The sequence below is a fragment of the Hemitrygon akajei genome, chromosome 3, assembly GCF_048418815.1.
Source record: "Hemitrygon akajei chromosome 3, sHemAka1.3, whole genome shotgun sequence".
Taxonomy (NCBI): Eukaryota; Metazoa; Chordata; class Chondrichthyes; order Myliobatiformes; family Dasyatidae; genus Hemitrygon; species Hemitrygon akajei.
The window spans coordinates 52032117-52060060 of NC_133126.1; the positions used below are offsets into that span (position 1 = coordinate 52032117).

General features: G+C 41.4%; 1 protein-coding gene across 6 annotated transcripts in view; it reads left to right on the forward strand.

Moving 5' to 3' along the window:
- Nucleotides 1-27944, forward strand: part of samd4a (sterile alpha motif domain containing 4A) — a 237053-nt gene that overhangs the window by 84059 nt on the left and 125050 nt on the right. For 5 of the 6 annotated variants that reach the window (XM_073039876.1, XM_073039878.1, XM_073039879.1 and 2 more), the window contains exon 4: nt 1489-1752. The exons of the other annotated variant lie outside the window; for it this stretch is intronic. In XM_073039876.1, the coding sequence (XP_072895977.1) occupies nt 1489-1752 (264 nt within the window). The remainder of the gene's footprint in view (nt 1-1488; nt 1753-27944) is intronic. 6 annotated transcript variants of the gene reach the window in all.

The following is a 27944-nucleotide window of genomic DNA, read 5'->3' on the forward strand; positions in this document are numbered from 1 at the left end:
AATTCAGTTGACTTTTGCTGACATGTTAAGTTAGTTAGGCCATGATAAAATCTCATGTTAATATAACTGAAGTTATTTTGCCTATGGAAGAGTGCAACATTGTCTTAGATGTTGCACTCTTATGATATGCCTAGTAATCTGTACTAATATGCAGTGTGTAATGTATGCACATTAGGAATATTGTAGAAAATTTGAATTCAGAATTTGGAAAGTTTGACTAAAATTCATGGATGTAATTTCACTTTTACACAAATATTGTAACCTGACATCAGATCTTCTCAGAGATTATGGAGCTTTCTTTTCCAGAATGCGATTAATGTCTCTGTTACAACAATTTAAAATAGTTTGCATAAACCTCAAATAAAAAATCAAATGAAATCATTTTGATCTATTTCCCTACTCCCATCTCAGTATAAATTCCAGGCATAATTATCCCTAGGAAATACAGCAATTCAAAGCTAGTCCTTAATTAGACCTTATTCCTTTATTCATGGTTATGTTTCGTGCATGTGTATTAAATTATCTTTGTAGCAGAATAGCCAAAGTCAGAGAGATTTTTAAAAGGCAGCAGGAAAGTATAGATTTCAGTTGTAAATAATCTTTTCTAGATTATCTTCTAGAAAAGTAATGAATGCTGTTTTGTTTACACTGAAAGCTAATATAATGTTCTTGCTCAGCAGCTAGAAATAAAAGCTCTTTATTTTACTTCATGTTTATTGATTGCCTCTTTGGTTATTCAAAAGAAGGTAATTGAATTGCATATAACTGCCTCAAGGCATACATTATTTTGACTATTGACTGACTCAATTGTGAGATTCTCATGTTAAATGACAATTTTAATAGTTCTCTGTTCCTGCTTTTTAAATTCTGGAAAATTGTGTTAAAATACTAGTCTTTTAGGTTGATATTAATTATTACTTTATGTTAAATCTTTTCTAAGATTTAATGCTTAAAACAGAAGCACTGGGGTCTTTGCATTTTGCCTAGAATGTCAGATTTGTTGATCAATTTTGCCGTCTTCCACCCAGTAGCATTTCAAAATCTTTGAATATGCATGGACTGAAATATCACGAGAGTTGGGTTCTTACTATTTCCATATAAGAAGTTGTTTACTTACTGTTTAGTTATAGAAATTATTTTGAATGAATTAAATTAGAGCTTTTAATAAGATGGCATTAGACCTGCTTAGCCTCTAATGCATCTTTGAGTCCAGAACTTATTGAATTCTGTCATTCTGTCCATTTTGTGTTTAAAAAGCTAATAGGTTTATGATATCATGTGTATAATCAAACATCAACTTGTGAATGAGACAATAAAATCGAGATCTAAATGTAAAATTGTTACAGCAGCGGAACTTAATAAAAGCCATCTATGATGTTGGCAAGAATACGTGTTTAATAGTGCCATATCTGGTAGGCTATGGATATTAGACTTTGACAGTTGATTAATTTGAATAAATAATATTATATGTTATAATATGTTTTCTAGTTCTCTCAGGCCAGACACACCACAGTCCTCTGAAGCGTTCAGTATCTCTTACCCCACCAATCAATGTGCCAAATCAGCCTCTAGGTCATGGATGGATGTCCCATGAAGACCTGCGAGCAAGAGGACCTCAGTGTATCCCGTCAGACCATGCTCCTCTCTCCCCACAGAGCAGTGTTGCTTCTTCTGGTAGTGGTGGGAGTGAACATCTTGAAGATCAAGCAGTAACACGAAACACATTCCAAGAGGAGGGCAGTGGCATGAAAGGTAGGTAACTGCTTTTAGAGTGATTTTCTTGACCACAGTAGACATTTTCAAATAGAATACAAAATGAAAAGGGAATGTTTTTTTATTAATGTTGCTGATGTACTGTGTTCATTGAAGTAATAGTGAATTTTGTGAGCTAAGATTTTTCCCTGTAACATTAATTTGGATATTTATTAAATATACATAATCTGTCACCACAGTTGATTTTTCTGTACATCTGTCCATGGCTCAAATCATTCAGTCAATGGGGTATTACTGAAAAACATGTGGACAGCGTCTTTTTTAATATAACTAGGATGATCAACTTTTGATTCTGGAGGATGTGACCTCACAAATGTTACTGTTTTGTTCATTTCCACATAATGAGAAAAGGACAGGAAATTATTATATTGGCAACAGGTTTTATAGATCTCAAAACCAGATGGAACACAGCAAGAAAAGACCATAAAAAACCCATGAAATAAATAGAAGATCTATTGTAATGTTATTTATGGACGTCAGTGTTTTTTTTCTGAGGGTAAGCTCTCCTGTTTAAGATAAAATCCAGAATAAATCTAAGTGTGCTGAGGAAAAAAAAACATTTTAAGAGAATTATACAGGAAAGATTAAAAAAAAAATCAGAACAAAATAGCTGATAACAGCTAAGTATAACTGTCTTAATTGTATTCAATGTGCTATTCTATTAAAAACAGTTTACATGAAATCTAGATGGATGTTAAGTGAATTCAAATGGATTTTCTAATTGTGTGCTACCACCACCAAATAACTCAATTGATAGAATGGCTGAATTTTAAGTTACTACAAACCTCTTGTCTTTGTCAGAAATAATCATTTGGTAACAAAACCACCCAAGCAGTTTAAAACTTCAATCTCAGGTCAAACTGGAATACGATTTTGAGAGAGAAAAATCTGCACTGCAGTGTAAGTGAAGTTAATACATAAGAGGTGCAAGACCAAGCCATTTGACTTTGCAAGCTTCTTTCACCTTGCATCAAGCTTATGACTTACCATCTAACTTGCCTGCATTTTGCTGCATTATTCCTCTACTATCTAGTTTCTGTTTTGATCGAAATTATCTGCTCTGGAATCCTGTGGATGCTGAGTCACTGTGTTCAAAAAACTGATACCCTCTGAACAAAGGTAACCATAAATGGACAACTTTTATCTTATTTTGATATAGTGAACCCTCCTAGGCTTGTCTAGCAGTGCAAACATATTTTCCTTGCATTCACACAGTCAACACCTGTAAGCATTTTTTAAGCTTCAAAGAGATGGTCCTTCATTCTATTAGACTTCAGTGATTACAAGCCTCGGTTATTCAGTCTTCCACAATAAAGCTGTCATCCAGTGATTTTTTTTTGTTACACTCCTCCTGTGGCAAGTACAGTGTATCATCTTATGGGTAAGAAGGTGTAAATGCAACACATTACTGCAGGTATGATCTTGTTCTATGTAATTGAAGTAAGATATCCGTATTACTTTACTCAAATCCTCTCACTATAATAGCATTTGTCTTGTTTATTCCTTGGTGTCTCTGCATCTCAGTTCTCATCAGTCAGGTACAAGGATGCCTGGGTCCTCTTAAACATCCTGGTTTTCCAACTATTCACCTTCTTAAAAAATGTTGTCCAATAAACTTGATCAAGTATCAATTTTTTATACTTATTTCGTCTATCATCTCAGTATCTCATGAAGCTTGTATATATCCCATGAAGTCTCTTTACAGCCTCTGCCTTATTTGCAATAGCATCTTGTTTTACATCATCAGCAAATTAGAAATATGATATTTGGTTCTTGTAGTCAAATCATACAGATTATAAATAGCTGGGGCCCAAGCACTGAATTAAGTGGTACCCCATTCATAACAACCTGACTACCTGAGGAAAGACTGGTTTATTCTCACTTTTATCTTTGTCTTTTAAATGGTAATTATTTGTTTTACTATTGTCACCTGTACCATGATACAATGAACAGTTTTTGTTTGCGTATCATCCAGACAGATCATTCCATACTTAAGTACATCGAGGTGTACAATATAAAAACCAGAATGCAGAATATGGTGTTACAGAGGAAGTGTAGTGTAGGTTACAAAGAAAGTGCAAAGGTCGTGACAAAGTAGACTGAGAGATCAAGAGTTCATCTTAATTCGTTTTCTTATGCCCTCGAGCTTTTGTATTTTCTGCCCAATGGAATGGGAGAGAAGAGAGAAAGACAGCTTGGAGTGGTACTTATGTTCAGAATCAGGATCAGGCTTATCACTGGCATGTGTCGTGAAATTTGTTAACTTAGCAGCAGTAGTTCAATGATAATAGAGAAAGAAAAAAAATAGGTACATCAGTTACATTAAGCATGTACATCTATGTATATTAAATCGTGAGATTCAAAATAGTGCAAGTCAGAAATAATATTTTTTTTAAAAAGTGAGGTAGTGTTCATGGGTTTAATGTCTATTTAGGAATCGGATGGCAAGGGAAAGAAGCTGATTCTGAACCCCACAGTGTGTGCCTTCAGGCTTCTGTACCTCCTTCCTGATGGTAATAATGAAAAAAGGGCATGTCTTGGGTGATGGGGTCCTTATTAATGGATGCTGCCTTTCTGAGGCACCACTCCTTGAAGGTGTCTTGGATTATGTGGAGGCTAGTACCCAAGATGGAGCTAACTAATTTTACAACTTTCTGTAATTTCTTTTGGTCTTGTGCAGTAGCGCCCTTCCCCATACCACATGGTGATGCAGCATTTCAGAATAGTTCTATATGTGTATAGAAGTCTTTGGGTGTTTTAGGTGACAAATCAAATCTCTTCAAATTCTTCATGAAATCAAGTCAAGTCACTTTTATTGTCATTTCGACCATAACTGCTGGTACAGTTCTTGGTAAAAATGAGACAACGTTTTTCAGGACCATGTGTTACATGACAAAGTACAAAAACTAGACTGAACTACGTAAAAAAACAACACAGAGAAAGCTACACTAGACTACAGACCTACACAGGACTGTGTAAAGTGCACAAAAACAGTGCAGGCATTACAATAAATAATAAACAGGACAGTAGGGGAAGGTTGTCAGTCCAGGCTCTGGGTATTGAGGAGTCTGATAGCTTGGGGGAAGAAACTGTTAGATAGTCTGGTCATGAGAGCCCGAATGCTGTTTCCTTTGCGGATGCAGCGTCTAGTGTAAATGTCTGTGATGGCAGGAAGAGAGACCCCAATGATCTTCTCAGCTGACCTCACTATCTGCTGCAGGGTCTTACAATCCAACATGGTGCAATTTCCGAACCAGGCAGTGATGCAGCTGCTCAGGATGCTCTCAATACAACCCCTGTAGAATGTGATGAGGATGGGGGGTGGGAGATGGACTTTCCTCAGCCTTCGCAGAAAGTAGAGATGTTGCTGGGCTTTCTTTGCTATGGAGCTGGTGTTGAGGGACCAGGTGAGATTCTCCGCCAGGTGAACACCAAGAAATTTGGTGCTCTTAACAATCTCTACCGAGGAGCCGTCGATGTTCAGCTGGGAGTGGTTGCTCCGTGCCCTCCTGAAGTCAACAACTATCTCTTTTGTTCACATTAAGAGACAGGTTGTTGGCTCTGCACCAGTCTGTTAGCAGCTGCACCTCCTCTCTGCAAGCTGACTTGTCGTTCTTGTTGATGAGACCCACCACGGTCGTGTCATCAGCGAATTTGATGTGGTTCGAGCTGTGTGTTGCAGCACAGTCGTGGGTCAGCAGAGTGAACAGCAGTGGATTGAGCACTCAGCCCTGGGGAGCCCCCGTGCTCAGTGTGATGGTGTTGGAGATGCTGCCTCCGATCCGGACTGACTGAGGTCTCCCAGTCAGGAAGTCTAGGATCTAATTGCAGAGGGAGGTGTTCAGGCCCAGTAGGCTCAGCTTTCCAATCAGTTTCTGAGGGATGATTGTGTTGAATGCTGAACTGAAGTCTTGAACAGCATTCCAACGTACGTGTCTTTTTTGTCCAGGTGGGTTAGGGCCAGGTGGAGGGTGATGGCAATGGCGTCATCTGATGAGTGGTTGGGATGGTATGCAAACTGCAGGGGGTCCAGTGAGGGGGGCAGCAGGGTCTTGATCTGCCTCATGATGAGCCTCTTGAAACACTTCATGATGATGGATGTAAGTGCAACGGGACGGTAGTCATTTCAGCAGGACACTGAAGACTTCTTCGGCACAGAGACGCTGGTGGTGGCCTTGACGCACGTTGGAATGGTGGCGCTACTCAGGGAGATGTTGAAGATGACAGTGAGAACATCTGCTAGCTGGTCTGCACATCCTCTGAGCACTCTACCAGAGATGTTGTCTGGTCCAGCAGCCTTCTGTGGGTTGACCCTGCACAGGGTTCTTCTCACATTGGCCACAGTGAGACACAGCACCTGGTCATTTGTAGGAGGGGTGGACTTCCTCGCCGCCATGTCATTTTCAGCCTCAAACCGGGTGTAGAAGTTATTCAGCGCGTCTGGGAGGGAGGCATCACCTGCACAGTCAGGTGATGTTGTCCTGTAATTGGTGATGTCCTGGATGCACTTCCACATGCGCCGTGTGTCGCCGCTGTCCTGGAAGTGATTGTGGATTAGCTGGGCATGTGCATGCTTTGCCCCTCTGATGGCTCGGGACAGTTTGGCCCTCGCTGTTGTTAGAGCTGCCTTGTCGCCTGCTCTGAAGGCAGAGTCATGGGTCCTCAGTAGCGCACGTGCCTCTGCGGTCATCCATGGCTTCTGGTTAGCGCATATAGTGATGGTCTTGGACAGAGTAACATCATCAATGCACTTGCTGATGTAGCTGGTCACTGAAGCTGTGTACTCCTTTATGTTGGTAGAGTCGCCATCAGTTGCAGCCTCCCTGAACTTGTGCCAGTCAGTGTGCTCAAAGCAGTCTTGAAGAGCAGAGATTGCTCCTGCTGGCCAGGTTTTCACCTGCTTCTGAACTGGTCTCGAGCACCTGACGAGCGGTCTGTATAATGGAATTAGCATAGCAGAGATGTGGTCTGAGTAACCGAGGTGGAGGCGGGGTCTGCCAGTACGCATCAGGGATGTTTGTATAAGCAAGGTCCAACGCGTTCTCCCCTCTCGTTGCAAAGTCCACATACTGATGGAATTTGGGGAGCACTGACTTGAGGTTCGTGTGGTTAAAATCACTGGTGACAATAAACAGTCCATCAGGGTGTGCATTCTGCAGTTCGCTAATAGCCCCGTACAGTTCACAGAGCGCCTCCTTAGCATTAGCGCTGGGGGGAATGTAAACACCGAATATAAGAACAGAGGTGAATTCCCGTGGCAAATAAAATGGTCTGTATCTAACAGCCAGAAACTCCACTAGCGATGAGCAGTGTCTGGAAACCAGCACAGAGTTCTTATACACCATTCCGTGTTGATGTAAATACATACACCACCACCGCATGTCCTACCGGAGGGAGCTGCATCCCTGTCCGCACGAAACAAGGCGAGCCCATCCGGCTGAATGACCGCGTCCAAAATTCCATCAGTGAGCCATGTCTCTGTGAAGACATACGCAGAGCAGACTCTGTACTCCCGCCGAGTATTTCGTTGGAGTCGGATGTAGTCCATTTTATTGTCCAGGGAGCGGACATTGGAGAGTAGAATGGACGGGAGAGCCGGCCGGCTAGGGTTCGCTTTTTGCCTGGCACGGACCCCTGCTTGCTTGCCTTGCTTCCGCTTCCTCGCACATCTCTTACAACATCTCCATCTCTGGCTACTAGCATCAAGCGAGTCTGAGGAATGTAGGCCTGTTCCCCGCAGCAAGCCAAGGTCATGTAATTCAGCCAGCAGATCTTTGTGAAGGTTTGTTTTGGGGCGATCTCTGTATTGTAGTAGTAACTGGCAATGGTAGATGGCCGCTTTGTTATCCATGTGCCCTAATCGAAAATTGTGTATCAAACTTAGATTAGAAAATTAAAGTAACGCTAGGTCTGAAAGGTCGCTGCTGCCATGCCGCACTACCTCATGGGCCAATAGCAAGGATGTGCTATTTTATAAATAAGCCGACCCCCCATTTTCAAGGTTAAAAAAGTGACTTTTTCATGTTACCTTTGTATAAGCCGACCCCTTTTGTAGAGGTTTTGGATTTAACCAGAAAAGATCACAAGATCTCATGCCAGTACTCAGCTTTACTGGATCCGGAACCTGGAAATTTTGTGAACCAGTACCTGCTAAAAAAACAGGCCTACACATTGTAGAGCATTCTAAGCGAATTCTTAATAAATAAATCAGGAAGAGAAATTTTGGATTAGGTTTCCAATGGAAAAGAATCATCTGAAATGTAGTTCCCGTAAAACCATTTAGCACCCATCACAATCTCGTTAAAACATAACACGGGGTGGCGGGATCAGTACGTGTACTCAGTATTGAGTTTGTGACCACCATGTACAAGAGATTAAAATGAATGCAATATGATGCTGGCTTTAAGCTGAAGGTTGTTGATTTTGCTAAAGGAACAAATAATTCTGCAGCTGCTAAGAAGTTTAGTGTAAATGAGAAACAAGTGAGAGAGTGGAGAAAGGCAGAGGACATGCTGAGGACATGCCAAAGACGAAATGTACAAACTGTGGGAAAACATGCCAGTGGGCAGAACTGGAAGAAAAAGTTTTAGAGTGGGTGAATCACTAGCGATCGTCTGGATACATTGTTACCAGAGAAATTATTCCAGTTTAGGCATTGAAATGGGACAAAAAACACCGTGAGGTCAGCGAAAATTTCAAAGCTACGCGAAGTTGGTGCTCCCGATTTATGAATAGACATGATCTTGTGCTGAGACAGAAAACAAAGATTGCTCAGAAAATTCCCGAGGGGGGGGGGTGTTGTTTATGTTCAAGAACGCTGCTGGATGGACGAAGCGGGTTGCTTGAAGTGGGTTAAAGAGGTGTGGCATCAACGTCCCGAAGGTTTCAGGAAGGAAAAGACACTACTTGTCTGGGACATGTTTAAAGCGCACTTGTCGGGTGAGACAAAAGCAGCATTGAAAGCTGAAAATACGGACATTGCAGTCATCCCCGGTGGTTTGATGTCTGTGCTCCAGCCACTAGACGTGAGTTTAAACAAACCATTCAAAGAATTCATGCGTTGACAGTGGAATGAGTTTGACTCAAAAACAGCCAATAAATACAACCTGTCTTCCGTGTATTCTTTTTTCCAAAGTTGACACCCTCTGTATAAGCCGGCCCCCTAATTTTAGGACCAAAATTTAGGTCCAAATTCTCGGCTTATACACTGGAATTTACGGTAGCCACTGTCTTGTGTTCTTTATTGATGTATTGGGACCAAATTAGATCCTCTGAGATCTTGACACCCAGTAACTTGAAAGTACTCACTCTCTCCAATTCTGATCTTTCTGAGGACTGGTTCGTGTTCCCTTGTCTTACCCTCCCTGAAGTCCTTGATCAATTCCTTTGTCTCAGTAACGTTGAGTGTAAGGTTGTTTCTGCAACACCACTCAACCAGCTGGTATATCTCACTCCTATATGCCCTCTCATCTTTATCTGTGATACTAACAACAATGGTTGTATTGTCAGCAAATTGATGGATGGCATTTGAGCTATACCTAGCGGTGCAGTCATGGTTGTCGAGGGAGTAGAGCAGCGGGCTGAGCACACACCCCTGAGGTGCGCCAGTGTTAATTGTCAGTGAGGAGGAGGTATTATCACCAATCCGTGCAGATTGTGTTCTTCCAGTTAGGAAGTCGAGGATCTAGCTGCAGAGGGAGGTACAGTGGCCCAGGTTCTGTAGCTTATCGATCAAGACTGTGAGAATGATGATGTTAAATACTGAGCTATTATCATCGAACAGCCTCCTGACATGGGTGTTTGCGTTATCCAAGTGATCAAAGGCCGTGTGAAGAGCCATTGAGATTGTGTCTGCCATAGACCTATTGTGGTGACAGGCAAATTGCAGTTCGTCCAGGTCCTTGCTGAGGCAGGAGTTCATTCTAGCCATGACCAACCTCTCAAACCATTTCATCACCATAGATGTGAGGGCATTGGACAATAGTCATTAAAGCATCTCACATCACTCTTCTTAGGCACTGGTATAATCGATGCTTTTGATTTGGGAATGTACAGCAAGTTTTCATAGGCACGCATTCCTCCAAACAGATTTTAATGAAGTTGGTAACAACTGCAGCATACTCGTACAGATTGGAAGATGAATCCCTGAATACACTCTAGTCCGCCAATTCAAAGCAGTCCTGTAAGCGCCCTTGTGCTTCCCTTGTCCATACCTTCGTGGTCCTCACTACTGACGCTGCAGTCTCCAATTTCTGCCTATACTTGGGGATAGAAGTACAGCCAGGTGATAAGACTTTCTGAAGTGTGGGTGTGGAATAGCACAGTAGCCACTGTTGATCTTAGTGTAACCGTGGTTCAGTGTGATGTTTCCTCTGATACTACAAGGTATGTTGGCTGCTTTCCTGAGAGAACAGAAGGCGTAGATGGTGAGTAGTGGGTAGCTGGTTTTCATTATGGACTGGGCTACATACACAACTCTCTGCAATTTATTGCAGTTGTGGATAGAACAGTGTCCATAGCAAGTTATGATGCATCCGGGCATGATGCTTTCTGTGGTGTTTTTCTAAAAATGGGTGAGAGTCATTGGGGGCAGATTGAATTTCTGAGGAAGTAGAAGCACTGGTGTGCTTTCTTGGGCCTAGTCTCCATGCTGCTGGACTAGGAAAAGTTCTTGGTGATATTTATACCTCATGAAGCATTCAACCATCTTCACCTCAATGATACAGATAGGGGCATGTACTCCACTATGCTTCATGAAAACAATGACCAACTGTTTTATTTTTGTGACATTGTGGGAGAGGTTGTTGTTTTGACATTCTGTCTTACTGTACGCCATCTCGTCATTGTTTGAGATTCTGCCCACAGTAATGTCATCTGCAGGCATACAAATGGAAGTAGAGCAGAATCTGGCCACGTAGACATGAGAATATAGGAAGTAAAATGAGAGAAGGAGGATGCAGCTCTATGGGTCACAGGTGTTGAGGATAATGGTGGAGAATGTGTTGCTGTCTGTCCTTGCAAGGATCCAGTTGTGGGGGGATTGGGTGGTGAAGGTGGGCATGCCGAGTCTTAGGCCTAGGAGTTTGGAGATGAGTTTTTGGAATAATGGTATTCAGTATTGAACTATAGTTAATAAACGGGACTGGCATAGGTATCTTTGTTATGCAAATATTCCAAAATGTTGTAGACATGGGTGTAGTGCCAGGAAGATGCAATCTGCTTGTTTTGGCATTAGAAAATTTGTAGTAGGTCAAGGCCGTTTGGGATACTGAAGTTAATGTGTGCCATGACCAGCATTTCAAAACACATCGTGATGGTCGAAGGCAGAGAATGGTAGTCATCAAGGGGTGCTACTTTACTTTTGTTTAGCACTGGGATAATGGTTTCTTAAAGTAGGGAGAACCTCAGAATAGAATAGGGAGAAGTTAAAGATATCTTCACCCACCAGCTGATTCACTCAAGATCTGAGGACAGGGATTCTACTTTGTCCTGTCACTTTCTGCAGGCTTACTGTTAGGAAGGCTGATTTGTTGTCTGCAGTGGTACAGGTGCATCAGAAGTTTTTGGGGTGTATGGTGTCATTTTGTTGACTTTCTGTTTTAACCATGCACAGAATGCAATGAGCTCATCAATGAAGGATGCCAGCAATACTACCCTACTTTGTTGCGTGTCATAACATGCAAGCTATGCCACGGCTGTCTGGAACTCTAGGCCAGTTGGTATCTTGGTATCCCTGATAACTTGACAGTTTTACAAAGGCTGTGCTGAGATTTCCTCTACAGGTCAAGGTAACCCAGCTTGAATGTCTCAGATCCAGATCTGGTATTGGATCTCAATTCATCCATAGTTTCCAGTTAGAGAACTCGATGAATGACTTATTTGTACATAGTGACTGATTCTCATTCCATCTGAACTTGTTATCCACAAATCCATGTGTTACACTCTTGTTGCCAGCATTCAGTGCTCATGACCAAGCCTAGATGAGGTGACCATTTTGCATGGTATTTGTTCACTCTCTACAGTGGTATCCTGAGTTTCCAGTTACATGCCTTTTGACACCCCACTCTGATTCTTCGACTAACCTGTCTGTCCTTGGCCTTCTGCTGTGGTGTAGCCAATTGCAAACAAGAAGATAGTACCTCATTTTCTGCAAGTAGCAAAGATGTGATGATCAGTAGTACACAGTATTACATCTGTAGCCTAAAAGGTATTTTAAAAATTCAATTCTCTCATGATTTCTCTCCTCACATAACACAAAACGTGGCCAAGAGAAGCAACTGTCTCATATTTTTGTATGTGAAATTGCAGTATATGTAGAATGTAACTGGGCTTGCAAGGCCAACATTTATTACTTATCCCAAAATATCCATGGAAAAATTTGTGAAATTTCCCTGAATCTCTGTAATGCATCTGGTGAAGATTCTCTCTTGAGGGCTTTTGGATGGGAAGTTATAATAATTAGTCTCAGCAATAATGATATATTAGTAATATATTGTGCATGACTGGGAGAAGAATTTGAAGTGATGTTGTTTAGAAGACTTGCAACATGTGTCATAACAGTAGAAGTCATGGGATTGAGAATTACTATTGAAGAAGCCTCAGTGAAATATTGCAGTGTATTTTGCTAATCATTCACACAGCAGGCACTGAATCTCTTGGTAATAATAACATTGCTATCTTTAGAGATCCTGTGGGCAAGCACTGCAAGAAACCACATCTTTCACAGTATCATCATCATACAATATATCTACTTCTTTGTTTTCTTTGACCATCTAAATAGATTTATTTGTATTTCTTCAGATTGAATTCACTTCAGATTGTTTTCACTTCTTCTATGTCTTTTAAGTTTGTTTTTTGTCTTGAATATGATTCTTGAACTGTTCGAGCCTGTGGTTTGCAATTTGGAGATTGTTTGGGTGTGTCAGCATTCTGCAGTCTCTGAGGGGATTCCCAGAAGCAGAGGCAGTGTGCGGGAACCTCATGACAAGAAGATTGTGAGCCGATGTTCGACTCCATTTCTCTACTTAAAGTCTCCATTGTTCACCGATCAAGGCAATGAGGGAGGTTGAAATGCCGGCTGCCTGTCTTTTTATTGCTCGGGGATTGCCCTTCTGCCAGAGAAAGGAAGACTGCCTTTTTATCAGTGAGATCGTTTTGCTATGGGGAGAGAGAATGTTGCCCAGGTTTTCTGCATTTTGGATGTGGACTTGGACTGTGAACTTTTTTTTTCAGTCTTATGGCTTTTTTGTATTCTGTGTTTTTTTTTGCCCAATCTTTCTTAATTTCTTTTTGTGTGTGGGGGAGAGGGATTTCGGGGTCAATATGCCTGTTCCAGTTTTGTTCATTTATTTTGTGAGGGGAGGAGAGTTTTGGGAGTTGATGATTGTGCTGCCTTTCGTTTCTATCAGGAGAAGAATAATTTCAGAGTTGTGTAATTTGATAATAAAAGAACCTTTGAATTCCATTTACTTGCCTATCGAACCTAAGCCATTGATATCTAATGTAGTCTGGAATTTGCTTTTTTGTTATCAGTCACTTTGCTATTTTTTATATCACCTGTGAATGTACTAATTATGACTTTTATATTCAATTTCAAATCATTAACCCATATGATTTTATCAAAGTTGCAGCTGAGTTGCGGAGAAATCAGAAAAAAATGGCCGATATTTTGTCTTTATAATATTAAGTATGTACTTTTACCTGATGGTGATGGCAGAAGTTGTGGAGAGTGCTGTGTTGCCTCATGGAATGGTAGTTGAGGACAAAAGGAGTCCTATCCATATGTCGGGGTGGGGGGTTGATGGGGTGAGGGCAGAGACATGTGACAAATGAAGGAGATAAGGCTGAGAACAATATTGATTGGGGGGGGGGGGGGTGAGAAGAAAAAGGGGTCCTGGAATGGAAAGCCTCATCCTGAGAACAGATGAGGCAGAGATGGAAGAACTGAGAGAATGGTAGGAAGAGTACAATCAAAGTAACTATGGGTATCGATGGATTGTAAAAGATGTTGGTGGGTAATCTGGAGATGGAGACTAATATCAAAAAAGAGGAGGGAGGTGTCAGAAATAGGCCCAAATAAATTTGAGAGCAAGGTGGAGGGCAGTGTGTTCCAAGGGTTTGAAGTTGGAATAGGTCAGGGGAGTTGTGAAGTTGAGATGGTTGATGTTCCACCAGAGCAGACAGAAGACAAGAGCAAGGTATCCAAAAGGAGGATGGGGTTTGAAGATGGAAGAAGAGGGTCATCAGTGTTGGGTGAAGAATCCTTGCCAAAGAAATAGAGACAGGGGTGACAGAAGAAGAGTTCGGTATTATGGCAGGCTTGGACCTCAGTGTGATGTGGCTCAGTAGACAAAGATTCCACTTAAGAGAGGATGGTGAAGACACTGCAGGAGTTATAGCTGGGTTAGTGGATGGCAGAGGTAGGAGGAGAGAGAGGAGTGTTGAAATGTTGAAAAGTCAGGTGAAGAAGATCCTAGCTTCTCATGTTATTCCCTTTATTCCTCCCCATTGCTCACTTAGCAGCTTGTACTCCTACCCGTTCTTTTTTTTTTTAAATTCTTGATTTTGCCCCTTTCCTTTCCAATCCTGATGAAGGGTCTCATCCCGAAACATTGGCTGTTAATTTCCCTCCATAAATACTTTTTGACCTGCTGAGTTCGTCCAGCGTTTTGTGTGTGGTGTTTAGCATCTGCAGAACCTCTTGTGGAATCTTATTTAACATTGGCTTAAATTACAGGTGGTTTGTTGAAACTGCCCATCCAAATTATTTTTTCCTTTTTTCTCTATGTGCACCCAGACCATGTTAGGCTTACTGGCCTGTAATCATTCGTGGTGTCAGATTCAGTGTGCTGCTTTTTGCAAGCTTACTTCTGTGTATTATTTAGCTGGTACTTGAACTAAGTTGGCCAAGGTGGGAAGAAATGTATTGGTCAGGCATCCTTGGCATTTCATTAATCCTTTTTGGTAGATTTGATAATGCAATCCTGCATTAGTCTCTAGATTGTTAATGGACCACTGTTATGATTTTGTGTGTAAGTCCTTGGAAATGTTAAATGTTAATCAAGCATTCTAATACAAGTTGGTTCTGGTAATCAAAATGCTGGAGGAACCCAGCAGGCCAGGCAGCATCTATGAAAAAGAGTACAGTCAACGTTTCAGGCAGAGACCCTTCAGCAGGACTGGAGAAAAAAAAATGAAAACTAGTAAGACGTGTGGGGTAGGGGAGGAAGAAACAAAAGGTGATAGGTGAAAGTGGGAAGAAACCCTGCGGAAACCAGGGGGTGGGGGGGGGGGGGAGGGAGCTGTGCTTGATGGTGGGATCCCATTGGAGATGGTGGAAGTACGAAAATTATGTGCTGGGGTGGTAGGTGAGGACAAGAGGAACCATCTCCCTGGTGGAGTAGCAGGAGGATGGGGTGAGGGCAGATGTGCAGCATGTCTTTTTCATAGGTGCTACCTGGCCTGCTGAATTCCTCCAGCATTTTGTGTGTTGCTTTAATTACCAGCATCTGCAGATTGTCTGTTTGTGGTTCTGGTAACCACGTTATTTAAATATGTCTTCTAAGTTGTGTCTGTACTTCGTTGATAGCAAACCATCTTCCTCATATGGATGATAATGAATGATTAATAACAACTTCTTTGCTGATTATTGCTTCTGTCAAACATTTAATTAGTTTTCCTCCACATTAATAATCATCTGTGGAAAGTATATTTTATCTTTTTTTTATTTAGAGGTACAGCAGAGTAACAGGCACTTCTGGCCCAATGAGTCTGAACCACCCAATGACACCCATGTGACCAATTAACCTGCTAACCCATCTGTTTTGTTTGGGATATGGGAGGAAACCACATGGTCACAGGGAGAACATAGAATCTCCTTACAGACAGTGATGGGAATTGAACACAGATCACTGGCACTGTAAAGTGTTGCGCTAACCGCTACGCTACCTTGCCAGCTAATTCAAAGGTTTTTGTTCCTTAGAGGAACTATTATTGTTGCTCATTCTCACTTCATTCTTAGATAGATAGATAGATAGATAGATACTTTATTCATCCCCATGGGGAAATTCAACATTTTTTCCAATGTCCCATACACTTGTTGTAGCAAAAACTCATTACATACAATACTTAACTCAGTAATAATATGATATGCATCTAAATCACTAACTCAAAAAGCATTAATAATAGCTTTAAAAAAAAAAGTTCTTAAGTCCTGGCAGTTGAATTGTAAAGCCTAATGGCATTGGGGAGTATTGACCTCTTCATCCTGTCTGAGGAGCATTGCATCGACAGTAACCTGTCGCTGAAACTGCTTCTCTGTCTCTGGATGGTGCTATGTAGAGGATGTTCAGGGTTTTCCATAATTGACCGTAGCCTACTCAGCGCCCTTCGCTCAGCTACCGATGTTAAACTCTCCAGTACTTTGCCCACGACAGAGCCCGCCTTCCTTATCAGCTTATTAAGACGTGAGGCGTTCCTCTTCTTAATGCTTCCTCCCCAACACGCCACCACAAAGAAGAGGGCGCTCTCAACAACTGACCTATAGAACATCTTCAGCATCTCACTGCAGACATTGAATGACGCCAACCTTCTAAGGAAGTACAGTCGACTCTGTGCCTTCCTGCACAAGGCATCTGTGTTGGCAGTCCAGTCTAGCTTCTCGTCCAACTGTACTCCCAGATACTTGTAGGTCTTAACCTGCTCCACACATTCTCCATTAATGATCACTGGCTCCATATGAGGCCTAGATCTCCTAAAGTCCACCACCATCTCCTTGGTCTTAACAATCTGATTCCCAAAATCCGAGAGAGTAAACACCTCAAACAGCTGAATAGTTGCTGACTGGAATCCTGAATAGTACTCAAGACTGTCAACAGTTTCACACCGTACATGATAGATGATTACTGTGATGAGTACCATTGTTTGTTGAAGACTGTGATGTATGATGTTTGTTATTAAAGTTCTAAAAGTGCAAAGTAAATTTGTTATAAAAGTACATGTATATGACCATATACAGCCCTGAGATTCATTATATTGTGAGCATTCACAGTAAATACAAAGAAACAAAAAGACAAACAAAATAATAGTAAATAAGCAATAAATATCCAGAACTTGAAATGAAGAGTCCTGAAAGTGAAACCATTGGTTAGGGGAACAGTTCAGTGTTGGAGTGAATGAAGTTATCCCTCTGGTTCAAGAGCCTGATGGTTGAAGGGTAAGAACCATTCCTGAACCTGGTGGTGTGTGTCCTGAGCCTCATGTACCCATTTCCTGTTGAGAAGAGAGCACGGCCTGGTTGGTGGAGGTCTTTGATAATGGATGCTGCTTTCCTGCAATGGTGTTCCATGTAGATGTGCTCAGTAATGGGGAGGGCTTTACCCATGATGGACTGGGCCACATCCACTACTTTTTGTTGACTTTTCTGTTCAAGGGCATTGGTGTTTCAAACCAATCTGTGATGCAACTAACAGGAAACTTAAATATGGCATTGGAGATATACATGGCCTTGTAGTCATAAGTAAAAGGTGAATAGAACAGGGGGCTAAGCACACACCTGTGTGGTGCAATTCCATTGATGATGATTGTGGAGGAGATTTTTTTGCCAATGTGTACTAACTGAGATCTGCAAGTGAGGAAATCAAGAAAATACTGATAGCAGATCGTCAATAATTTAAAAAGCCTGTGTTTTATTGTTTGTTGAAAGGAATAGCATCAGCATAGATTCCTGTTGTGCCTAGTTTGTCACAATGTTCCAACCACAAAACACAGTTCTCTACTTCTTCCTCCCCTTAGTCACTTTTGGATCCAGTTTCTTAAGTTGCCCTGGATCTCATTCAACCTTTGCAGTAGCTCTTCAGAAAATTCAATCAAGTTTTTCAGTCAGGATCTGACTTTAACCATGCTGATTATCCTTGATTAATTCCTGCCTCTCCCAAGTATATTTTAATCCCGTTCCTCAGAATTTTCCCTACCAGTCTGCCCTGTAATTATCTGACTTATCCTGTCAGACTTAAGATACTACCATTTATCTGACATCTTAGCTCAGAAAAGATGTGAAAACTTCTATCAAACTCTTACTTTGTTTTCAATTGTTCAGGGAGGCAAGGAGACATTCTGTGCCTCTACATACAGATTGCTGCTTTGGACCCTAATTGGCTATAGCATTTCCAGTGTTATCCTTGTTCTCTTAATATGCTTGAAATCTTTTCAGTATTTAATATTCATTCACTGTTAAAAATTCAGGAGAGCAAAATTTTACACAGTTAAGCATTTTATCCTAACTGGAAAACAGGCATGTCACCAAATGCAGATTGTGCTCCATTCTGAAAGAACCTATTATGAAGACTTTGCTTGTGAATTAATACATTTATTGGTATTGCTTTATTATTGTTACATGTACCAAGGATACAGTGAAAAGCTTGTTTTGCATACTATTCATACAGATCAAATAAATGCACAATGTATTGAGTTAGAATAAAGTAAAACAATAACAATGCAAAATAAGGTGTAAAAGCTATTTAAAAATGCAGTGCAAGATCATACTGAGGTGGACACTTGACCCCACAATCCATTTTATTGTATACAAGGCACATTCAAGTTTGTGTAATTGAATCATACACATGTATACATACAGTTAAATGAAACAGCGTTCCTCCGGGGCCAAGGTGCAAAACACAGTACCAACTGCAACAGTTAGCACATAATACATATAGCATGTATAGTTATGATAGAATGCAGTCACAAAAAAAAAGCTCAAGTCCCTGAGTGGCATGGCCAGAAGATTGATGGTGCATGGGATGTTGTCCTGGAGCCATGTTTCTACAAAAACAAGCACGAGCTGTTCCTCATCACGGACTAGTGCAGCCACAAATGAATGCAATCCAGCTGTCTTCCTGGAATTGAACACTAGAGAGCAGCACCAATGGGACGGATCAAGCCCCAACCCAGCAATGATTCTTCCGCATTCTCTCATGGCTCTCTTGGCATCTTTGACAATTGTATAGCAATGGTTGGGGATATTTTTCTTTTGCCTGTCATGGAACAGGAAATGTACTGGTAGTGTTATGGTAGCACACTCTTTACTTTTCCACTTTACTCACTTTATACCTATGACTTTGTGGCTAAGTACAGCTCCAATACCATAGTTATAATTGCTGAGATACCATTTGTTGGCTGAATCTAAGGTGGTGGTAAATCAGCATATTCAAGATTCAAAAACTTTATTGTCATTCTAACCGTACATCAGCTCTGCAGGGCAGAATGAGACAGCGTTTCCCAGGAGCAGTGCAATCATAACATAACAAACGCAACACTAAATAATAAACATAACAATAAATAGTAAAACACAACAACCACATGTCAGTTAAAAACAAGTTATAAGTGTCCAGTGCAAGTTAAAAGTGTCCAAAGCAGAGTCAGGTAGAGCAGCTACCTGAGCAGCTATGGGAGGGATATTGAAAATCTGGTTGAATGGTGCCATAACACCCTCTCACTCAATATCACCAAAACCAAAGAGCTAGTTATCAATTACAAGACAAAGAAACCAGAGGCCCATGAGCTTGTACTCTTTAGAGGATCAGAGGTGGAAAGGGTCAGTGGTTTAATATTTCTTGACATTATCATACCAAAGAATCTGTCCTGATGTTCAATACCTTTACTTTCTTAGAGGTTTCCATAGATTCAGGATGTCACCAAAAATTTTGACAGACTTTTAAAGATGCATTGTATTCTTACTGGTTGCATCACAGTCTGATATGGAAACACCAATGTCCAAGAACTCAAAAGTCTACAGAAAGTGGATTCAGCCCAGTCCATCACAGGGAAAGCCCTCTGCTCAATTGAACAAACTTACATGGAACGCTGCCATAAGAAAGCAGTATCTATAATCAAAGACCGCCTCCATCCAGGCATTGCCCTCTTTTTGCTACTACTGTCGGGTAGGAAGTACAGAAGCCTTATGTCCCACGTCACCAGGCTCAAGAACAATTATTACCCTACAATTAGGCTCCTGAAGTAGCATGGATAACTTCATTCATCACAACTCCTGAACTGATTCTACAATCTACAGATTCACTTTCTAGGACTCTACAACTCATGTTCTTTGTATATTTTTTATTATTCACGCAACTTGTGTTTTGCACATTGGTTGTTTGTCAGTCTTTGTTTATGCATATTTTTCATTTTCTTTCATCTTTAAATGCTTGCAATAAAAATGAATCTCAAGGCAGTATATGGTAATGTATATGTATCTTTGATAACAAATTTCACTTTGACTTTTGACAACTGGAGTTAGCCTAGTTGAAGTCACTGGCAATGACGAAAAGGGCATCTGACTATCCCATTTCAAGGCTATTAACCACAGAGTATAAGTTCATTAAGTGCGGGTTTTATGTCTTTCTGAAGTGGGGTGTCTTTCTGTTAGGATAGCTAAAGTGAACTCCCATGGCAGATAGTATGGACGATACTTCACCACAAAATACACCAACTTGGTTGAGGCAGAGAAGTTCACTGGGACTATCACGTCTGAGCACCACAAGGAATTGATTAAGAAGCAGACCCCTTTGAATCTAACTTTGATCAAGGACACCATATTATCAATCCAGTTAATTGAGAAACCCACAGGTTGAATGGTTCATCCAGGTGAGGTAGGTGCAAGCCTTGTTTCAGTGAGACGTACCATGCAACAGTCCCTCAGTTCTTTTTGGTAGGCCACTCTTCCCCTATTTCATCAACTCGTTCTCAATGGCCTGAATATTAGCTACTAGTATGCTGGGGCGGGGGAGGAAGGGTGGTTCTTGAACCTAGACTGTTGTCCTGCTGTCTTGCCACACATCTTGCAGCTAGCTCCAAGGGTCAGGCCTTGTGTAGTATCTGATCAATTATTTTTTTAACTTGTTGATAGAGCGGTTAACCAATGTTACTCAAAGAAAGTTTTCAGTTTGCTTTTTTGTGAAAAGTAACAGAGATTTGGCATGAATTTGAGAATGTTTTACACAGGTCTAGTTGTTATTCTTAGACGTGTATATGAAGTACTATTTCAATATTTTGAAACAGGGGCAGTATGGTAGCTTAATGGTTAGCACAATGCTTTACATTATCAGTGACCCGGCTTCAATTTGCTGCCTGTATGGAGTTCGTACATTCTCCCCTTGACCATGTGGGTTTCCTCCGGTTGCTCTGGTTTCCTCCCTCAGTCTATGGATGTACCGGTTGGTAGGTAAATCGGTCCCGTGACGAGGCTAGGGCTAAATCAGAATCAGGTTCATTATCTGTGATGTGAAATTTGTTAACTTAGCAGCAGCAGTTAAATGCAATACATTATCTAGCAGAGAGAAGAAAAAGTAATAAATAAAATAAAACATAATAATAAGTAAACAAGTGAATCAATTATGTATATAGAATAGATCTTAAAAATATGCAAAAACAGAAATACTCTATATTAATAAAAGTGAGGTAGTGTCCAAGGCTTCAATGTCCATTTAGGAATTGATGTCAGGGGAAGAAGCTTTTTCTGAATCGCTGAGTGTGTGCCTTCAGGCTTTTGTATCTCCTACCTGATGGTAACAGTGAGAAAAGGGCATGCCCTGTGTGCTGGAGGTCCTTAATAATGGAAGCTGCCTTATGAGATACCGCTGCCTAAAGATGTCCTGGGTACTTTGTAGGCTAGTGTCCAAGATGGAGTTGACTAGATTTACAACCTTAAGCTTCTTTTGGTCCTGGGCGGCAGCCCCTCCATACCAGACAGTGATACAGCCTATCAGTATGTTCTCCACGGTACAACTATAGAAGTTTATGAGTGTATTTGGTGATATGCCAAATCTCTTCAAACTCCTAATAAAGTATAGCTGCTGTCTTGCCTTCTTTATGACTATATCAATATGTTGGGACCAGGTTGGATCCTCAGAGATCTTGACACCGAGGAACCTGAAGCTGCTCAAGATCTGATCAAGAAGGTATGTGCTCCTTTGTCTTACCCTTCCTGAAGTCCACAATCAACTCTTTCGTCTGACTGACGTTGAGTGCCAGGTTGTTGCTGCAGCACCACTCCACTAGTTGAATCTCATTCCTGTATGCCCTCTCGTCATCACCTGAGATTCTACCAACAATGGTTGTATCATCAGCAAATTTGTTGATGGTATTTGAGCTATGCCTAGCCACACAGTCATGGGTACATGGAGAATAGAGCAGTGAGCTAAGCACACCCCTGAGGTGCGCCAGTGTGGTCTTCCGGTTAGGAAGTCGAGGATCCAATTACAGAGGGAGGGGCAGAGACCCAGGTTCTGCAACTTCTCAATCAGGATTGTGGGAATAATGGTATTAAATGCTGAGCTATAGTCGATGAACAGCATCCTGACGTAGGTGCTTGTGTTGTCTAGGTGGTCTAAAACCATGTGAAGAGCCATTGAGATTGCATCTGCTGTTGACCTATTGTGGCGATAGGCAAATTGCAATGGGTCCAGGTCCTTACTGAGGCAGGAGTTCAGTCTAGCCATAATCAACCTCTCAAAGCATTTAATCACTGATGATGTGAGTGCCACCGGGTGATAATCATTAAGGCAGCCCACAATATTCTTCTTAGGCACTGGTATAATTGTTGCCTTTTTGAAGCAAGTGGGAACTTCTGCCCGTAGCAGTGAGAGGTTGAAAATGTCCTTGAATACTCCCGCTAGTTGGTTGGTCCAGGTTTTCAGAGCCTTACCAGGTACTCCATCGGGACCTTCTGCCTTGCAAAGGTTCACTCTCTTTAAAGACAGTCTAACATCAGCCTCTGAGATGGAGATCACAGGGTCATCAGGTGCAGCAGGGATCTTCACAGCTGTAGTTGTGTTCTCCCTTTCAAAGCGTGCATAGAAGACGTTGAGTTTATCTGGTAGTGAAGCATTGCTGCCATTCAAACTATTGCATTTTACTTTGTAGGAAATAATGTCTTGCAGACTTTGCCAGAGTTACTGTGCATCTGTTATCACCTCCAACCTCGTTCGAAATTGTCTCTTCGCCCTTGAAGTAACCCTCATCAAATCATACCTGGTTTTCTAGTATAGGCCTAGGTTGCCAGACTTTAATGTCACAGATCTAGCCTTCAGCAGACGACGTACCTCCTGGTTCATCCACGTCAGGGTCCTGACGAAAGGTCTCAGCCCGAAGCGTCGACAGTGCTTCTCTTTATAGATGCTGCCTGGCCTGCTGTGTTCCACCAGCATTTTGTGTGGGAAGTTTGAATTTCCAGCATCTGCAGATTTCCTCATGTTGCTCTTCAAAGATGAATCCTTGAATGCAGTCCAGTCCACCGATTCAAAGCACTCCTGTAGGCACTCCTGTGCTTCCCTTGTCCAAAGCTTCTTGGTTCTCACTGCCGGTGCTGCAGTCTTCAGTCTCTGCCTATACTCAGGGAGTAGAAGTACAGCCGGGTGATCAGACTTCCTGAAGTGAGGGCATGGAATAGCACAGTTGGCATTCTTGATGGTGGTGCAGCAATGGTCCAGTGTGTTGTTTACTCTGGTATTGGAAGTGATCTGTTGATGGTAATTGCTTAATGATTTTTTTCCAGACTGGCCTTGTTAAAATCTCCCAAAACAATGGTGAAGGCTTTAGGGTGTGCTGTTTCATGCATGTTGATCCCATTGCTCAGATCATCTAAAGCCTGCTTGACATTGGCCTGAGGTGGAATGTAAACTGCGACCAGAATGACCCCAGAGAACTCCTGTGGTAGGTAAAAAGGACGACACTTTACTGCAAGATATTCCAGGTCTGGTGAGCAGAATTGGGACTGATATATTCGTGCACCAAAAAGAGTTGATCATGATGCATATTCCTCCACCTCGGCTTTTGAAAGACTATAGATCTATTCTGACAGTGTATAGTAAACCCGTCAATTTGAATCGCTGCATCCGGTACAGAAGGAGTTAACCAGGATTCCGTGAAACAAAGGACACTTGCAGTCCTTATGTCCCTCTGATACAGCACCCTGGCTCTGAGACCATTGATTTAATTCACCAGAGACTGCACATTCGCCAGCAAGATAGTTAATATAGAGAGTTTAAAACCCCGTTTCCTTAAATGCACTTGTAATCCTGATGTATGACCGCACTTCCTCCGAGGCTTTCTCTGTGGGCACTTGACCAAAGACTGTGTTGTTTCCATCGGTTTTAAGCAGCAATAGTTTGTGTAAACACATTAAGACATCTTTGTTGACTGTACTGATCTTGGAAGCAGTTGTGCTTTTTGGCTGTAACAGGCTAAAACAGGAATATTTAAACATATCCATTGAGAGTACTGCTGCTACTCGAGTTGCACCTAGGAATTGCTGGGCAGCATGTCTCGAAGGGACAGAAGGCTATATTCCTCACTGTATCTCAATAAATATAAAAAAATTGAAGATATCCTACTGTTGACTTACTGAATTTGTTTTGAGGTACACAGTTTACAAGCTGCAATAGCATAGCATTTTTATTGCCTTTCGGGTTGGGCAAGCATTTAAGTATTTTTCATATACATCTATATTACCACTTTGAGAATGGCTTAGTTAAAATCATCAGTTGCATCTTTCTGATTCTTGAATTGGCTGATTACATATCCTCTGTGTCTCTGTTTTACATTTGCGTAGGATTATCTTCACCTGGATCAGTTTCCAATCGTTTGTTCTTAATCAGAGTACCAAGAGTAATGATTTTCACTTTCCATTTTTGCAGCATTATCTCTACTGATGTTCTCCAGGAATTTAAATTTGGTTGTTGTTCTTGTCTAAATACATCTGCAAGGCCACAGAACAGAGAAAGAAGCAGAGGGAGTGAGAGTTATTTGGATTTAGAAAACGTGATATTCGGGGGTTTCCGGTGACGTCATCGGCGAGAATGGCAGCTTAAGTCACTAGCTTCTCCAGAAAAACGCGTATTAAGCCCCATTAACCAATCAAATATAGTATTTTTGTGAAAAATATTTGAACTGAAAAGAGGGGCAAGAATGGGGAAAAAGAATGGAAATAAAAAAAAGCGACACTGCGGCTGAGAGGAGTGCAGCAAGCGGCTCTCCTACCCGACCGCATGCTAGTGAGGTGGACGCTGGGCCTTGTTCAGGCGATGTGGCAAATATGATCGAAATTCTGAAAGAGATAAGGGAGTTCCAGAAAGATATAAAGCAGCAGCTACATGATATTAAGTCAGAGCTCGCCAACATCAATCAAAAAATAGCAGTAGCAGAGACTCGAATTGAGAAGGTAGAAGATCGCGTTCAAAACGTGGAACGGACACTGAGTAAGACAATAAAAATATTAACTCACCAAGAAGGTAAACTGCTTGACCTGGACAGAAGATCATGGCAGAAAAATATCAGAATATACAACGTTCCCGAAGGAGCGGAGGGCTCGTCTATGACGGAGTTTGTCGGAAAGTTGCTGTGGGACACGCTGGAGCTTCCCTCAACTATGGAGCTGGAAATCAAGAGAACGCATCGTGCACTAGTCCCGAAACGTTCCCAAGATAAGCCACGCGCAATAACAATTAAATTCCTTTGGTACAGTACCAAGGCAGAGATTCTACGAAGGGCCTGGGGTAAGAAGAGGGTGTTTTTAGGCGATAAATTAATATATTTCAATCAAGATTACCCCCCCCCCCGCGGTCCTGCAGAAACGTAAAGAATACTCTGAAGTAAAACGAGTACTAAAGCAAGAAAGGATTAGATTTCAAACTCCGTACCCTGCTAAACTTCGAGTGTTTTATGAAGACGGGACACGGTTGTACCAGACAGTGGAAGAGGCAACTACAGACATGAAGGCCAGAGAGTTGCCCATCAGCGTGATCAAACCGAGGGAAAGCCTGGCAAAGGAATTATCCCGCTCCGCTTCGGAAATAGTGCGAGAATCGAGAAGGCAGGAGACGGGAGGAGGCCGAGAGAAGTATATCAGGAAGAAACCGGGAGTTTCCCAAAGACAGTCTTCACCCCCTCCAGAAGAGCCATAAGGTTTGGCTAACTTTAAAAATGTTGAGAAGCTAAACGGAAGCAAAAGTAGCCGGTGATATACCTATCTCGAGAAATAATGTGAATTTTATATTACTTAGTTTTTATTCTTTATTTGCTCACTTACTCCTTTTCCCCCACCAAAATGAGAATATATATATGTGTGCATATATGTGTGTGTGTGTGTATATATATGTATATATGTATATATATATAGGAGGAGTACACAGGGAAATTTTTTCTGTATAATGGATTTGTTCACTGACTTTTATGAATACTGCAATGGGGGCCCTCAACTCACAAGTAGGAGGGGTTATCCCCCACAGCTAGACATTTCCTCTAGCTCAATGCAGGGTCATCGACTAGAGACCTCAGCCTTAGAATCACACGTTCGTTGCCATTTTTGTTATTATTGCGTTTCTTGGTTCTTATTTGTTCAGGGAGTAGATCGATTAAGTTTTATTCTGCTAATTTCAATGATACATTGATAGATAAATACAGATGGCTAAGGACAAACTAAAATTCATTTCTTTTAATGTCAATGGGCTATTAAATCCAATCAAACATAAGAAAATTTTATCCAAAATGAAAAAAGAACAAGCCCATGTGGTATATTTACAGGAAACTCATTTAAGTGATAATGAGCATAGAAAACTAAAGAGATTGGGCTTCACTAATTTGTTTTTCTCTTCATATAAATCAGGACATAGGAGAGGAGTTGCTATTCTTATCTCAAGTAAGCTAAATTTTGAAAAAATATTTGAAATGGGAGATAAAGAGGGCAGATATATTCTGGTAAGGGGGAATATAGATGGAAATTCAGTTACTCTATTGAATATATATGCACCCCCGGGAAGTGATATTGGTTTCTTTCAGAAAATTACTGATATTATGGTAGCGGAAACAGAAGGTCTCCTGATATGTGGGGGAGACTTAAATTTACAATTACAACCAAACTTAGACTTTTCCATTAGAAATACCTATGAAACAAAATCCTTACATAAGAAAGTTAATACACTTTTTGAGGATGTTGGTTTAATTGATATATGGAGGGACCTTTTCCCCGACAGAAGGGATTACACTCATTATTCTGCTCCCCATTCTGTATATACAAAATAGACTATTTCATAACATTTGGAAAAGACAGAGACAAAATAAACACCTGTGGAATTAGGACAATAGATGTAAATAACCATTAACCTATATACTTATCTGTTGATTTTGACCTACAACGAAAGAGTACTATTTGGAAACTAAATTCAAGTCTACTCAATGATCAGTACTTTAAGGAACAAATTAAAAGAGAAATTGGTCTCTACTTAGAATTTAATGATAACGGAGAGGTTTTACCTCCCATTTTATGGGAAACTCTGAAGTATGTCTTAAGAGGGTGTTACGTAACCCCATAACCAGGTAACTTACCAGCAAAGATAGCAGGATCAGCTGAGTCGGATGCTACTATTTTCAAACGTTTTATTCAAAAAGGGCACAAACCTATGGTTAATACAAAACATTCAGATCATAGGCATCGTCAAACTCAATCTAAAACACCGGTGTAATTATAATCAATCAGAAATAAGCTCTATAGTTGTCTAGGGGTAATACTGAGTCCAACTGAAATATAAAGAGTCACTCAGAAGTTTGCAGGCTTTTCCCTTTTGGGAACCGCTGGGGTTTTCACGTTGTAGAGAGAAAGAGATGATTTAGAAAAGATGAACACTTGCCCGTTGTCTTTGCAGAGCAAATCCTTGGAATCAGGGGAGCAGACTTCCCCGTTGTTAGTTAAAAGCAGTCTTTTGTTGGTTCTAGCCACAAATTCAAAATTCGGAATCTAACGCACGTGGCTTCCTTCAAAATGGCTTCCCGCTCCCACGGGAATCGATATCGTGCTTCCTTGGTGTCTCCTGGGTGCATCTGAGGGTTCCCCCCCCCCCTCAGACCCTCCCTTATACTTCTTCACGGGATCGCAGGTGTCAATCAAGTTGCAGGTAATGCGATCTCTCTCTCAACCAGCCCACTTTGCCCGAGGGCTTTTCACGTGGTCTCCATGAGACAATAGTCAAGGTCACCTTTATTCTGCTTCTTGGGAGAATGTGGTCTCTCTCTCTCTCTCCCATTTTCCTGTGTCTATTCAGCACGTCTCTTCCTCTTTTGGGTCAGTTGACCCCCCCTTGACTAGGGTTCTTGCGATTCTCACAAAGGAGGGGGCCAAGGGCATA